The 16,326-nt window shown below is 38.2% G+C and overlaps 1 protein-coding gene across 1 annotated transcript; it reads left to right on the top strand.

Annotated features, from left to right (window-relative positions):
- The first annotated feature begins 204 nt into the window (after positions 1 to 204).
- On the top strand, positions 205 to 4,221 carry LOC136219697 (probable rhamnogalacturonate lyase B). Its single transcript, XM_066007187.1, has 14 exons — positions 205 to 289; positions 679 to 751; positions 974 to 1,095; positions 1,270 to 1,320; positions 1,424 to 1,540; positions 1,631 to 1,750; positions 1,843 to 1,978; positions 2,100 to 2,270; positions 2,388 to 2,543; positions 2,763 to 2,963; positions 3,060 to 3,361; positions 3,413 to 3,529; positions 3,773 to 3,860; positions 3,982 to 4,221. The coding sequence occupies exons 1-14, from the start codon at positions 222 to 224 to the stop codon at positions 4,219 to 4,221; spliced, it is 1,962 nt and encodes a 653-aa protein (XP_065863259.1). The 5' UTR covers positions 205 to 221.
- The last annotated feature ends 12,105 nt before the right edge of the window (positions 4,222 to 16,326 follow it).

Raw genomic sequence — 16,326 nt, 5'->3', positions numbered from 1 at the left:
CTTACTTATGGTTTCAAATCCACCTTTGTTTTGTCATACATTGGTAACAAGAAATGTATGTCTTTTGTTTTCTATTAACTAATTGCATTATTTTAAGTAATTTTTTTGTGGTTTCTATCATGTTCCAACGCAACTTACTATTTTATTTTGCCTTTTTAAACTTTTTTTTATTTTGTGTTTTATTCTCACAGAAAGGAAACAAAACAAAACAAAAGAAAAAGATGTGTGTTCTTATAATCTTTTTTTGCTTCTCTTTCTTCATTGCCTCTTCTGTCCAGACCGAATTGAGGTTCTTCCCTGATCATTGAATATAAAATTATGTAGTTTTTTTAATTATTATTGATGAACCTTGAATGTATTGTGAGCTTATATATGCATAGGATATCCTTGACTTTAGGACACTATCGTACCGAATATTTTTTTCGCCGTCTATGATATGAGAAGACTTCACAGCATGGACAAAGAAGATAAATCTTGTTTGTGTCAAAGAACCAATTGAATTAAAAATTTAAGTTGATAGTTAAAGCCCAAAAATAATTCTTATTATTATCTCTGCCCGTTTAAACATTTTCTGTTTCTTCTCCTTTTTGTTGATATTACACTTCATAAATCCACCTATCCTAAATTTTACTTACCTGATGAGAAATTTAATATCATATTTTTGGAAATTTTTTGTAGTAATGTTTCAAGGACGACCAATAGTAGTTCTCCTACCGGGGTTCAAGTTCACGTACTAAAGGATCAACAACGAGTAATCATTACTTATCTTATATCTCTTCTTATCTTGGTTTCTAATTTTGTTAAAAAATATCACATACATCTACTCAATGAAATTACAAGGGTGTATTTTTATACTTTTCTGTATTGAAATAAAAAAAAATGAGAAATATAATGTAGTGTAAGAAGTAATATTTTTTATCTTAAATATATTTTCTGGTTACTTTCTTAAATATTTTTTAATGTTTTGTATCAGGTTGTGATTGATAATGGACTTGTTGAAGTCACTTTTGCTTCTCCTGGTGGTGATGTCATTGGAATTAAGTACAACAAAATCGATAATGTACTTGAAATAAAACATGAAGAAGATGATAGAGGGTACATATTTAAACATATTTAATTTAGTACTATGTAAACGATAATGTTGATTCAATTTTTATTTTTTTAGAATTTGTTTACATATATCAATAACTAATTAGATAAATAACATTTTATATGTTTTTCTTTGAAATATAATTCTAACTACATTACACAATATTTTTTTATGTGCAGATATTGGGATGTGGTTTGGAGTACACCTGGAGGGTCTGACATATTTGACAAGTAATTTAACCCATATGACATATAAATTATTTAATTATTATTTTCATGATAGATAAATTGATTATGTCTGATGAAATTGTAATTAAATTATTCTTTCCTTAAGGGTACAAACCACTGATTTTAAAATCATAAAGGAAGATGAGCAACAGGTAGAGATTTCATTCTCCAAAAAATGGGATCCAAAGGATAAATCCGCGGTTCCTCTAAATGTAGACAAGAGGTCAGTTTTACTAAAATAAGTAATGTATATTTTGTAATACTATGATTAAGGCACAAATTAATGATATTAATGAAATTTCAATTGATGCAGGTATATAGTGAGGTGTGGAAGTCCAGGTTTGTATATGTATACAATATTGGAACGTTTAAAAGGATGGCCTGATGTTGACATTGATCAAATTAGAGTTGTGTTTAAGCTCCAAAAAGAGAAGTAATTATGGAAAATCGTATTAAATTACCTAAATTAATTTGTAAATAATTAGGTATGCATTAAGATAATAAAAAAAATGCAATTATGTACAGGTTTCACTTCATGGCGGTGTCAGATGATAAGCAACGGATGATGCCGATGCCGGAAGACCGTACCACCGGTCAGCCACTTGCATATCCTGAAGCTGTTCTCTTGACTAATCCAATCGATCCAAAATTCAAAGGAGAGGTAATACTATTAAAATATTAACTTCTAGCTACTTATAAAAATGGTAAAACTTAATATATGTTATTAGAATTAGTGGTTTTTTAGTTTAATATAATGAATATATATTGTGATAATATTGCAGGTAGATGACAAGTACCAATATTCACTAGAGAACCAGCATAACCAAGTGCATGGGTGGATATCAAATGATCCACCGGTTGGCTTCTGGATGATTTCTCCCTCCCACGAATTCCATGCTGGTGGGCCCGTCAGACAAGACCTTACCTCCCATTGTGGCCCCATTTGCATGAACGTTCGTAACTTCTATATCCATTCATTCATGCGTCAAACCTATAATTTAATGTCTGGTAGCTAATTTTATCGGGGTTCCATGTGAATGAGATACATTAATAATATAATTAAAATGCAGATGTTTACAAGCATCCATTATGTCGGGAAGGACTTTAATACATCATACCGAAATGGAGAAGCATGGAAGAAAGTTATGGGTCCTGTTTTCGTATATCTTAATTCTATTTCCCCAACGAACGATCCTCTCGCGCATTGGAACGATGCTAAAGCACAGGTATCTGTCAATACACTACACATTCGTTGTAAATAACAACAACAACAAAGCCTTAGTCCCGAAATGATTCTGAATCGGCTAACATGAACAATATATTTTGGTTCATGTCATAAGATGTGGCTAAGTTTTACGCTGGCCGCCACAAACCTACCGCAACCCTCCTCATTCGGTATAAATATCATTATAAAAACATTATCTTACTTTTTTTTGTATATATAGATGTTAAAAGAAGAGAAAAGTTGGCCATACGATTTTATTCAATCTCAAGATTTTCCTTCCTCTAATCAAAGAGGGACTGTTATGGGTCAGCTAACAGTTGGAGATAAATATGTGAGTGAGAAGTCACCGATGTATGCTGATTGTGCTTATGTCGGACTAGCTGCACCCGGTTTTCCTGGCTCTTGGCAATTCGAAGCTAAGGTATATAATCTTGTGAGTGATTATAATAAAATATATTCTTTGGCTTAAGCTTTTGGTGAAATTATTTACATAATTGGGTTATCAATGTTGTTTTAGGGCTACCAATTTTGGACTCGATCTGATAGTAAAGGCAATTTCGTGATTAAAAATGTTCGACCTGGGACCTATAGTTTGTACGCTTGGGTTCCTGGTGTAATTGGAGATTTCAAGCATAATTGTGATATCACCATTACACCAGGAAATACAACAACATTAGGTTCACTTGTATATGTTCCTCCAAGAAATGGTCCAACTTTGTGGAGCATTGGAATTCCTGACCGTTCTGCTGCTGAATTCTATGTGCCTGACACCAGCCCAACACTGATGAACAAACTATATACTAATCATCCAACAGACAAGTAATTGATTACGACTCGTCTACTAAAATTACTAATCCTTTTGTTGAACAGATGTAGGCAGTACGGATTGTGGGAAAGATATACTGATTTATATCCAAAAAATGATCTTGTTTATAATGTTGGTGTCTGTAATTACACTAAAGATTGGTTCTTCGCCCATGTTATAAGGTATATTAATTAATTGTTTCACTTGTTCATATCCTTGGATTAAACTCCATGTTAGCACATATATTACTCTTTAGTAGCATTTTTTCTTTTCGTGTCCATGTTTATGTCCATTTTCGTTTGGAGACACATTGTGAAGGTTATGTTTTAGAAATAATATTTATTTGTCCGTTCAACATAGATTAAACTTTCTTAGGGCTGGTTCTAATTATATATATGTGTGTTGGTTCATTTCTAGGAAAAAAGGATCGTATTTCCACTTCAAGTTGTTCAACAGACTGGGAATTACACTCTTCAGTTGGCCTTAGCATCAGCTGCCATGTCTGAAATTCAAGTATATAATATTTTATTTCAAAGCCAATTAGGATTTTAAATTTCTTTTTATAATATAAATGTAACAGCGCATTGTTAGCGGTACTAACATAAATATTGTGTTTGTTTTGTTTACTGATTAGGTTCGATTTAATAACCAGAATGCTGTAAAGCCTCTTTTTACGACGGGATTGATAGGGAAAGATAATGCAATAGCAAGACATGGAATTCATGGGATGTATTGGTTGTATAGCATAAATGTGCCGTGTAATAATCTTGTTGTAGGAAGTAATACTATCTTTCTAAGTCAAACCAGAGATAATGGCCCATTGTACGGTGTCATGTATGACTATATTCGTCTCGAAGCCCCTACACAACCTTGAAAATCTCTTCTATATGTTAATTATTATAAACATAATTTTATCGATGTAAATTGTTTATATTATTTTTAATAGAGAAATTATACTATTGATTCTCTTCCTTTACTATATTACTTTCTAGTGTGGCTATCAAAAGCTAAAGATAGGCTGGTCGTAACTTGTGCATCTGTTGAAACTAGAAGATCATAATTTGATTCTCCTTAGTCATCAATGGTTTTTTTTTACTACAAGAAATTTGATATTTTATGACGCACATAAATTGTCATGAAATAATATTTTTTCGCCATAATATGTAATAGCTGACGAAAATTGATTGTCACAATGATCGTCACGGTATGAGCGTGGTATTATATATATATATATCACGATTTTTTTTTCTTTTGTCATTGACAATTTACTTTTATATGACGAACAAGAACATGTGTCACTATATTGATTTGTATTAGTGACGCTTATTTTATCACTATTATTATAATATTTTGTCACATTAAACTTTATTTCGTCAGGAATACTAAACATTTAAATGACACCATTCATCATTTGTCATCTAAATATATAGTTGAAGTGACGAATTTCAATACAATATCAAAATTATAGAATTTTGTTAACGTTGTATCGAGCGTCCTTTTTTGTCACTTAAGTTTTAATATCATCATAGAAAGTATATATTTAACTGACAAATTTATATTTCGTCCTAAAAAATACAGTTAATGTGGTGAATATCTATATAAGACTGAAATTGAAAAATTTAAATGACGTTATATTTGTCATAATTTTTGACACATTAAAATCTAATTTGTCAGTTAAGAGTATTAATTAGCGACAATCATATTGTCATTAAATGTACACTTTTATTGACGATAGCAAACGTCTGAAGATCATCTTATAATAAACAAAATACTCATTGTCATTTGTTATCTCCGAATGAGACTCTAGCAAGTGCACTAGATACAAGTAATAAAGTGATAAGTTGAGTATCGTCTCCACAGGGATTGTGATTCAAAATAATATTAGAAATCATTGCTAAACATTGTGTGGACAAACATGTCTTCTTCTTTTATGTTGATTTGATTTAAGTTGGCTACTTGAACAGGTTGTCTGAAAGCAATAATGATTATGATGAAAATATAACAGATTTAAAAGATAGAACGAGCTAGGCACTATCGAACAGGTTGTGCAAAGCCTTACTTCATTACAATGAACAATGAGAATGCGCCAATGCAACCAGAGTATCAGTTTAATTGTTTACTTAAGTCAACTTTCGTGTGTTCTTAAGCTCCTAAGAGTTACTAGAACCTTTAGCGTCCTAAAGGTACGTTCTTTCTTGCACTAAGAATGAAACTGCATTTCTATCTAAGAAAACCCCTTGCACAACCATAAAGCTGGTCAGCATAGATTGTTGTGAGATTTAATGAGTGATCAGTGTAGATGCAAACAGTGTCCTAACATCCATCTAACACATGCATAAATGCCGAAGCACAGGTTTAAAACCTCAATAAACACAACATTGACAACATACTTAACTTTCATTGAAAACAAAATAAAGTTTACATTACCGGCTCGACTAGGCCGTGCCCATTCAAAAGAGACTACTCACTCATACTGAGCAGTGACCAGTCTGAAGTTCTTGCTACATACAGAGACTCCATGAAAGCTCTCCTTTTCTTCTTACAAAACTATATTCAAAAGTAGAGAAAAATGAAAATTATCCGAGTCCCCCTCTTTCCTTCTAACACGCCTATTTAAAAAGGAAAAGAAAAGGGCAAACCAGGTACGATAAAACTACGTACCATCAGAACTAAAGTCAACTGAAAGAAAATAAAATGAAATGATTAAGAATCCCTTTTGACCCTTGAACACTCAAGGTTCGATCTGTCTTGTCATCTTGCTACTTTGAGGAACTTCTCCGCTACACACTTCCACCAGCCGCTCTGCTTCTGCCTCTGCCACCCCTGATCTGTCGCTGTCCGTCATTGGATATCCGGCGTTTGACCGCTGGATCACAACAAGCTCTACTCCTCTTTGGCAGTAGCCAAACAAGCCGTTTCCAGCGAGTTCGACATTTATTCTTGCTTATCTGCATAAAAGCTATAATCAGCCTTCATTCTTTCTTAAACACTCAAAAACACCCGAAAACTTTCTACAAATGTGATATTAAACTTAGTCAATTTCATGTCTAACAAATACCCCCAATTTAAACCTTTGCTTGTCCTCAATCAACAATTTTGTAAACAAGAATAGACGAAGAGTTAGGTAGGAAATTCAGAATTTGATGGAGGAGTAAAAAGTAAAGGACTATTTCATGCAATGAAGGACTCAACAGACATATGCCCAGACTCAGTTGAAGAGCTTAACTTCTGCTTTAAACCTTGTTTCCTTTTAACTCGAGAAATTCCTTAATTCTTTAAACATTTAGACCGCCTCATTCATAAAGAGCAATCATAAGCCATACATGCCTTATCAAGGACTGGATCAATTTCACTCACTCCCATATGGAATTTATCTACCATGGGATAATGAATGTGTATTCACTCCTTAGCTCAGACACCACACCCTTAAAGTGTGAAGTTGCCTATGGGCCCTGGTCAATGATTCATAATTTCTCAAAACATAGTCTAAAGGACTTAACATAGGTTGTATCGTTAAGCTTAGGTTCAGGTCTGTCAGTGAAAGGCTGTTTTGGTGTTTTGGTTCTGTCTTTATGTACTTTACCTATGCTACCTTCATGATCAATGTCCTTCACTTTTCAGCTTTTCTTCACAGCTTGTGCCTTTTTGACACCGTGCTTTTTCTCTTGTTTCTGAACCATATTCATAGGTTCCTTTCTCTCCGTTTTAAATTGTTCCTGTTTCTTTTCATCTTTTCTTCCTCTTGGTAGCTTATTTGCCTAATTAATTTTTAAGCACAAGACAGAACACAGGCTGTTTTCGAATGATAAGTGATAGGAGAGGATTGCTAATCGTGGTGTATTAGAAAGAGCAGGTCTTGGCTCGAATTGGGTATCCTAAATAGTGGGTGCCAAGCACAGGTGTCATTTTGTGTAGTGGAGGGGGAGACTAATGCCTTTTTCTTCCTATGCATGAAAAATAATCGTCATTTTCTCAGGGCCTCAAGGCAAAATCTCCCTAAAGATAGTGAGTGCTGGCCCTCTCAGAAAAGAGTATGCATCCTTAGATGCATTCTTAGGCTCGAGTTCTCACTATTTTTGGGGATTTTTGCATTTAAGCCATAGATTATTAAATGTGAACGAGGATTTAAAAATAAATAAAAAATTTGGAACTTCCAGATTTAGGGAAACAACCTTTTAAAAACAGGCGAGCAAGCTAAACACATCATCAATGGTATACACAGTCTGTTCACATCACTTCATGGCACAAAATAGTCATAAGGATGGCGAATAAATAGGAACAGTAACACAATTTACAAAATAGTACCAAGGACATATGCATCAGAATCATTTCAAGGGATATGTGTCCTGCATCAAATTACTGATCTACAACAAACTGATTTAGAGTGTTTACCATGTTATCCGGCATATATTGTTTGCACATCCCCACTCCCAATTTGATCAGAACATTATCCTCAATGTTAACACAAGGCAGCAGATGTAATAGAAGTATAACATTTCAGGGAGAGCATGATTATAGTTAGGGTTTTAGGGGTTACCAGATGCTGGGACAACAACTCTTGTTGACAGATCAGGCATGCTGGGATAGAGAGGAGTTAACCTCTCTTTCCATGGTGGCAGGAATGCCTTCCCCTTTCGAGGAAGCGTCAGCATTAGCGTTAACATTGGTGGTTGCAGGTGTTTCGGGCATTTGTCTTATCGGACTTTTTACAGAGAAACCAGAAGGACTTTCCTTCCCATGCTCTTCAATGCAAATGTTCTTTAGCAGGTCGATCGAACCCTGTTGAGCCTCATATTTTTGCTCTAGTGCGAATATTCTTTCGCGGTTATCATGATTATAGGCACACAAAGAGTTCAATCGATCCATTATCTCCTCGCTGGTCAACTTTGCACACTTCTTATAGTAGTCCAGGTCCTTCTTTTCAACTTGTTCAGAATCTGACGGCACTGACACTGTTTGCTCACCCTTTCTTTTCCGGCTTTCGATTTGCCTGGAGGCAACAAAATCAGACATCCAGACGCATTTTCCGTTCACCATTTTGCCGAAATGCATCTTCTGTAAGCTTTTCAGGTCGATTTGGTCAGGGTGATTCACTATAGTCAGTCTCGTGTGGTCTTCTGGCTTGAAGACTCCAATAGATTCAGCAATACGGGTCACAATACTTCCACAACAGATCAAAGAAGCATTTTTCTTACAAAAGGCATTGATATACTCCCCAAACCAGTACCCCAAGTTCATTTGTGGTCCCATTGCCATACTCCATAATGCCGTGAGATCTGCATGCGGCATGGTGGCCTGATTTTCTTTGGCAAATATTGTTCCAGATACCAACTTGTGCAAATACCTGATCGCGTAATCATCAATGTTTGAAGCTTTTGACACGCTCCCGTCGTAGTGCTTCTGTCCCGATATGGATTCCCAAAAAGCTTTAGGGTCAAAGACATCCGGCGTAACAGTGAACGCCTCTTTATAACTCTCTGATTCGAGGTCGTCATCATCAGCGGCTCCGAGCATCTGGTTGAACAGGTTAAGCGATGGCCTTTGGGTATGTCCTATAAGCCTAAAGCTAAACTTTCCCTCCTCATCAGGGTCCGTAATTTCAGCATTGTGTTTGAACGTGGCCAAAAACTCCAGCGTGAGCTCTCGATAAGCAGGTTCCTTCATCTCAAAGAAACAGCCAAAGTGGCCTGCTTCCATGAGTGCTTTTACACGATCAGCGAGCTTAAGCCTCTTAAGAGTCTCCCAACAAATAGTGTGGATGGGTCCAAACTCCAATCTGGCCAACTCCTCATAATACGTTTGTACGGTCGAATCTTTAAACTGGGAGAGTTTCTTGACCAGTTTCTCATCCGAAACGAATGCCATAGCGCTAGGCTCAGCCATTTTTGCTTTAGCTTTATCTCTCTTTGAAGACCCTCAATCTTTACGTGTTTCCCCGATCCCCTGGTTCTCATTTCGCTCTCTAGTTTAAATAGGGTTTCCCAGCGGTAGAGGGCACAGAGCATGAAGTGCTTTTGTGAAAAGAAATATCGCGGAACAGAAAGAAAATATGGTGGTGTACTGATTGCAATGAGATACTTCTTTCTTAAATAGGGGAGTAGATACGTCCTTTCTGTGAATCTGTCATTATTAGGTCGAGTCAAAGCGTGCCACCTGGATCGATTTGCAGAAAGGCGCGTAAGTTCGAACTAAAATGGGGTCGACGAACGGTCTTGATTTTAATTTAATATTAAATGCTCCCCATCCGTTCGATCTTATCGAAGGAAAATAGGCGTAATGAGTGCCTATGGGTATAGGAGTGGACGTTTCCACATTCACTGTCTCACTGCCTAGTTTCACACGATAAATCCCCCTATTTACGAAAAACGTACAATTTCAAAACTGCACCCTTTTCAAAGGTTTCGAGTTTTGCCACTGTGCTTAGTCAGTACATACTCATTACAACTCAAGTCCGCCACAATGTAACTAATCACTGTACAAAATTAATCAACATTAAAATAAATGAGATGCAAAGTTACTTGTGCTACAATTGGTGTTTGTAGCGGACACCCTATTCCTGTGCTTTTACCGACTCGGGGGGTCTTGGAAATGCACAGTATCGACCTTCCTTATGTGATCATTTTCGAGATAAGGTTTCAATCTCTGCCTGTTCACCTTGAAGGGTTCCTGACCTTCCCTGCCTATTTCGACTGCTCCGTGATCGAACACCCTATGTACAAGATATGGTCCTGTCCATCTTGACTTTAGCTTGCCCGGAAACAACTTTAGTCTGGAGTTGTACAGAAGAACTCTCTGTCCTTCATGGAATGTTTTAAGCTGGATTTTCCCATCATGCCATCGCTTTGTCTTATCTTTGTAATTCACAGCATTCTCATAAGAGAACAACCGGAATTCTTCCATGTCACACAGTTGGAGTCTTCTTTGTTCTCCCACGGCCTGTTTCTCAAAATTCAAGAAAGTTAAAGCCCAAAAGGCCCTGTGCTCCATTTCAACAGGGAGATGACATAATTTCCCATATAACAACCGAAACGGGGACATTCCGATTGGTGTCTTATAAGCAGTTCTATACGCCCACAAGGCATCGTCAAGCTTGTTTGCCCAATCTCTCCTAGAATTGCCAACAGTTTTCTCTAAGATCCTCTTGATTTCTCGATTGGAAATCTCCACCTGTCCACTGGTTTATGGATGGTAAGGTGTGGCAATTCTGTGAGAGACTCCAAGCTTGCCCATTAGTTTTTCAAATTTAGTATTGCAAAAGTGGGTTCCTTGATCACTAATGATCGCTCGTGGGACTCCAAATCGGGCAAATAGCCTTTTTAGAAATTTTACCACCACACGAGCGTCATTAGTGCGACTGGCTATTGCTTCAACCCATTTGCTCACATAGTCAACAACCACCAAAATGTATTTATTCCCATAAGATGTAGGGAACGAGCCCATAAAATCTATGGCCCAGATGTCAAAATTTTCGCACACAACTATGTTGTTTAGGGGCATAGCATTTCTGGCAGAAATATTCCCTGTTCTTTGACACTCATTACAAGTGTTAACGAACAGGTTAGCATCTTTAAAAAGCGTTGGCCAAAAAAAACCTGATTGAAGCACTTTTACAGCAGTTCTGCTGGTGTTGTGATGCCCTCTAGCTTCCCGGTCATGACAATGGCTCAACACATCTTGTCCCTCTTCTTGCGATATACATCTTCGAATTATATGATCGGCGCACAACCTGAACAGATAAGGATCTTCCAAAAAATAATACTTAATTTCCGCATAAAATTTCCTCCTTTGATTCGTGGATAGGTTGTGAGGTCTAATTGCACTTGCAAGGTAGTTAGCGATGTCTTCAAACCACGGTGCTGATTGTGTGAGGTACAGATGCTCATCTGGGAACTTTTCTACAATTTCCGACTGTTCCTGGCTGTTCTTGTGATCTATCCTTGATAGATGATCTGATGCGACATTTTCTGTTCCCTTTTTGTCCTTGATTTCAAGGTCAAACTCCTGAAGCAGTAATAGCCATCTAATCAATCTTGGCATAGCATCCTTCTTCGAGAACAAGTAACACAGAGCAGCGTGGTCTGTGTGAACGACGACCTTGGATAACACCAGGTAAGACCTGAATTTGTCGAAAGCATACACCACCGCCAGAAGCTCCTTTTCGGTTGTGGTGTTGTTTTGTTGGGCTTCATTCAACATCTTACTCGCATAATAAATCGGCCGGAATTTCTTATCACTCCTCTGTCCCAGAACATCACCAACACATGTGTCGCTTGCGTCACACATTAGCTCAAACGGCTGCTCCCAGTCTGGTCCTGCCAGTATGGGCGAGTTGATCAGTTTAGTCTTTAAGAGGTCAAATGCCTTCACACAGCTTGTGTCAAAAGAGAATTCAGCTTCCTTGTGGAGTAAGGCTGACAACGGGAGTGCAATCTTTGAGAAATCTTTTATAAACCGGTGATAAAACCCTGCGTGCCCCAAAAAACTTCTCACATCTTTTACATTTGTAGGCACAGCCAGCTTCTCGATTACTTCCACCTTCGCCTTGTCCACTTCCATTCCTTTCTCAGAGATTTTATGCCCTAGGACAATTCCTCCAGTGACCATGAAATGGCACTTTTCCCAGTTCAAGACTAAGTTAGTCTCCTTGCATCGCACGAGCACCGCTTCAAGGTTGTTCAGACAGCTATCAAATGAGCGTCCATAGACCGAGAAGTCATCCATAAATATTTCCACGGTCTGTTCCACCATGTCATGAAAAATAGACATCATACATCTCTGAAAAGTGGCAGGAGCGTTGCATAGTCCGAAAGGCATTTGTCTGTAAGCATACGTCCTGTATGGGCATGTGAACGTTGTTTTCTCCTGGTCCTCGCAATGAATTGCGATTTGGTTGTATCCTGAATATCCATCAAGAAAACAATAGAATGCGTAGCCCGCTAGTCTTTCTAACATCTGGTCAATGAAGGGTAAGGGGAAATGATCCTTCCTTGTGGCTTCATTGAGCTTTCTGTAGTCGACACAAACTCTCCACCCTGTTATTGTTCTTGTGGGCACTAGCTCGTCCTTCTCATTTAGGACTACGGTTGTTCCTCCTTTCTTTGGCACAACGTGAACATGGCTTGTCCACACACTATCAGATATTGGGTAGATAATGCCAGCATCAAGAAGTTTGATCACCTCCTTTCTCACAACCTCCTTCATGTGGGGATTTAGCCTTCGTTGCGGCAAAACAGTCGGTTTATGGTCCTTTTCCATCAAGATTCTGTGAACACAGACTGCTAGGCTGATTCCTTTGATGTCATCTATTTTCCATGCGATTGCACTCTTGTTTCTTCGCAAGACCGCCATTAGTTACGCCTTTTGGTCAGGAGTTAATCTTGATGATATGATGACCGGACTTCCGCTGGGTGGTTCAAGGAATGCGTACTCGAGATGTTCAGGCAACGGCTTCAATTCTAGCTTAGACACAGGCACAAGTGGTACCTCTGGTGGTTCTTGATGAGTTGGAACAGTAGGGTCTAACGGAGGTGCCGGAAGGTTCCTCTCAATGGAACAGCCGGTTCCCTCGCATATGTTCACCTCTTCCCCCAATACAGTTTCTAATGTGTCCCGTTCCTGCAAAGTAGAGAGACTTTGAAAATCATCTAAGAAACAACATGTGTCATCATTATTATTCGCACGTCTCATAGCCTCGTTCATCTTAAAGATAACTTTGTTGGTCCCTTATAACGTTACAAGTATAGTTCCAAGGGGGGGTTAGAAACTATTTAAACTTTTTATCAATTAGAGCAGACTTCTTTTTCTTAGGAAAAAGGTTTTAACAGTGGTGCTGAGTAAACAGCAAGATACTGGCTTAGTCAACTGGTGACTAGGTCAGTTTCTTAGCTTGAGTCAGGAGATAGCACTTAGAGTCTATTTCTGAACTCAGATGTTTGATGCACACAACTCAGCTTGACCTCTTTACTTGGTCAGTTTTTGGTTATTTAAGCAAGAAATAAATATAAGGAGTTAAAGGTAAGAAATACGTTACTCAGCAGATTTATCTAGGTTCGGCTTCTAAGCCTACGTCCTGTCCCCGGAACACGTTCCGAGCTTTTGAATCCTCTACTGAGCTCTTTAAAGGTAGAGCCTCAAACCCTTTACAATCTTAGCAACTGAATATAACAAGAGTACCTTCCTCTATACCTCTACTCAATCCTAATCTCACGCTGAGTACTATAACCGAGTACTCAGCCTCTCCTTTCTATTCTCTAGAAATGATAAATGTTTGTCCTAAACAATGATTTACGAAATACACCTTAGATGATTGAATAATCACTCTAGACTTTTACACAAAAGATATGAATGTAGTGTAAGGTTGCTTTGCTTTTTCTTGCAGAACTTTGCGTAGAGATTTGGTCAGCGTAATGGCTTGATCAAGTTCTGTAAGTGTTGAAGCTTCTGATGGCACTCTATTTATAGAAACGTCTGGGCATTGGTCATTTCGAATTTCGAAATAACCGTTGGAGGGAAACGGCTTCCTGTCGTTGTCATCCTGTCTTGCTCAGAGCTCTCGGCCAATCAGATTTGAGTATCTTCTGTCCTCGGTCAGCTTTTAGTCAGCTCGGCAGAATGTCTCTCCTTTTATGGTAAAGTCAACTGGACAGCATACTGTGTCCTCTGAACTTTACTCAAAGAGGAAATACTTTGTCTGGAAGTTTTTCCTAGCCAGCTGCTATCTTGTACGCTTTGTCGAATCTACTCAGCAGCTTCGTCCCGAAGTTGTTCCCCGAAGGTCTTCTAGATCCTTCTCATGCTGAGTTGCGTTTTGTACACAGCGACATCGTTTTGACAAACGCGGGCCGAGTTGTCTTGAATTGTTCGACTTGGGCCTTGACTTCCGTATTGGGCTTGGGCCTTTTAATTCTTGTGTCTTATAAACAATTTAACTCAACATTGAACAAACACATTAGTAAAATAAATCAAAGCATTTAAACTTAGTATGTTTAGAATATTATACTTAAACAATTTTGTCAAATCAAAATTATGTGGAAATGTGTTTCAACAAACTCCCCCATTTTGATGTTGGCAAAACTATTCAGCGAAGAACTCAGTATTGAGCTCCCCCATGATAGTTGACCTAATATACTTAGCAAGCTCCCCCGTAAGGGTTGAGCTACTGACTTAGTTTTACTCTAAACATTCAAAGGTTTAATCGAGTAAGTCTAAGGTCAGTTTTCGGATATAGGTCAGCTCATGGAACATATTCTATTTTACTCAGTATTAAGCAGAAGATTTTATCATTTAGAGGGCGCTGAGTAATTTGTTGTTCAATGAGTTTTATAAGACAATGTTTTATAAACATATAAGTCAATGTCAAACATGTTATCAGCATTGGGTTCAAACAATAAGTTTTGCAAGACTGATTCATTTGAAGATACATAATAACTCAATACACAGCAACGTATATCATAACTCAGGATTTGAATAAAGGATGCAAGTATGATATATTAATATAGATAGTCAGTGTTTACAAGAAAAAAGAAGATAAACATGATAAACATTCACATAGAGAGTACATGCTAATCCTACACTGAGCTAGCCTATTTCTTTTTCTTGGACTTGGACTGACTTGACTCATGCTGTGTTCTCGCTACTTCTTTCTCCCCCGTTTTGTCAGCATCGGGAGGAGGAGGCCTAAAGGCGTCGGTTAAGACGGCTCTGGTCAGTTCTGTGTTCAGCGCTTTAACTCTGTCAGCGCTTTCGTTGACACCATCAAAGATAGCAACTCCTTGATCGGAGACCTCAGTGGGTATATTCAGTTCAGCAGCGCTGATCATGCTGACGATGAAAGCTTGAGATTTACCGACCCAAGTAAGGGCATCAGTCAGACCAGCAACGACTTGATGAAAGGTCTTCAATAAAGTTGTGTCGTAATATTGACGCTGAATATTACTATGACGAATATGGTTGAAAGTTTGTCTTGTGATAGACAGCATCTCATTCTGTTTCATGGCGTCAGTGTCCATCTCTTGCTTGTTCAGATTTAGCAGTCGAATGGCCTCAGCAATTTGCTCCACTGAGCACTGAGAATAAGAGACCATTTGCTCATTGGTTTTGATTTGCTCGGTGTGAAGCTGAGCGAAGAGCATTTTCAATTCATCAGAAGTAGCATAGCGTGTATTCTCAGATGACAAAGTCTGAACTTGTTGTTATAGAGCATTGAGATGTTGAACTGTTGTCAGCTGGATCTCAGCCAGCTTTACAATAGAATCCTGCTTAGCTTGCTGTGTTTGAAGATGAATAATGACACTCAGCAAGTCCTTGAATCCCTTAACTTCATTTGGAAGCTGAGTGACCTGGGAGAGCTGAGTGGGCTCAACAGCAGAAGGCCCAGCAGCAGGAGTGGTAGTTTGTTGAAGGTCTTTGATCAAAGTCTGTACTGAGTCAATGATTCGTTTACCGGACTCAGTGACATTCATGTAGCTTAGAGATCCTTCATTAAATTGCCTTGGTTCATCAGTATGACCGATGGGAGGAGGAGTCAAAGGAATGACGTGGTCAGTGACTGGAATGGTGCTTGCAATCTGCACTTGAGGTTCTGGTAGAGTTGATTGATCGGCAGATGTGTGGATTGGAGAAGTAGAAATTCAAATACTGTCAGTGCTGATAGGGGCAGGTATGTTTGTATGGACAGCATTGACAGTAATCGAGTCAACTTGACTTGTTGAGTTGGCAGAAGCATTCAAGTCGGCATGTTCCTTTTGTGAAGAAACAGAGGCTTGCTTTTCGATGGATGCCGATGGTTTTCTACCGAAGAATTTTAGTTTGAGGGCAGAAGGGTCCTTGGTTGGTCTCTAGATAGCAAAGTCAGGGATAATTGATGGTTGAACAGGAGGCTCACTGACTGTCTTCTGACTTGCCTTAACAAATTTTCTTCTTCGAGGAGGAGGAGTGTCAGCTTGAATAGAATCTCCTGAGTGAGAAGGAGAAGTTTCTT

This window comes from Euphorbia lathyris, chromosome 1 (assembly GCF_963576675.1).
Source record: "Euphorbia lathyris chromosome 1, ddEupLath1.1, whole genome shotgun sequence".
In the NCBI taxonomy this organism is placed as follows: Eukaryota; Viridiplantae; Streptophyta; class Magnoliopsida; order Malpighiales; family Euphorbiaceae; genus Euphorbia; species Euphorbia lathyris.
The sequence above is the reverse complement of the archived record's forward strand: the minus strand, read 5'-3'. Positions and strand labels throughout refer to the sequence as shown.

Coding starts and splice junctions, on each gene's coding strand:
- LOC136219697 (XM_066007187.1), top strand. CDS start 222: ATGTGTGTTCTTATAATCTTTTTTTGCTTCTCTTTCTTCATTGCCTCT. Junction 1,321..1,423: donor GGGTCTGACATATTTGACAA/GTAATTTAACCC, acceptor TCTTTCCTTAAG/GGTACAAACCACTGATTTTA. Junction 3,362..3,412: donor ACTAATCATCCAACAGACAA/GTAATTGATTAC, acceptor TTTGTTGAACAG/ATGTAGGCAGTACGGATTGT.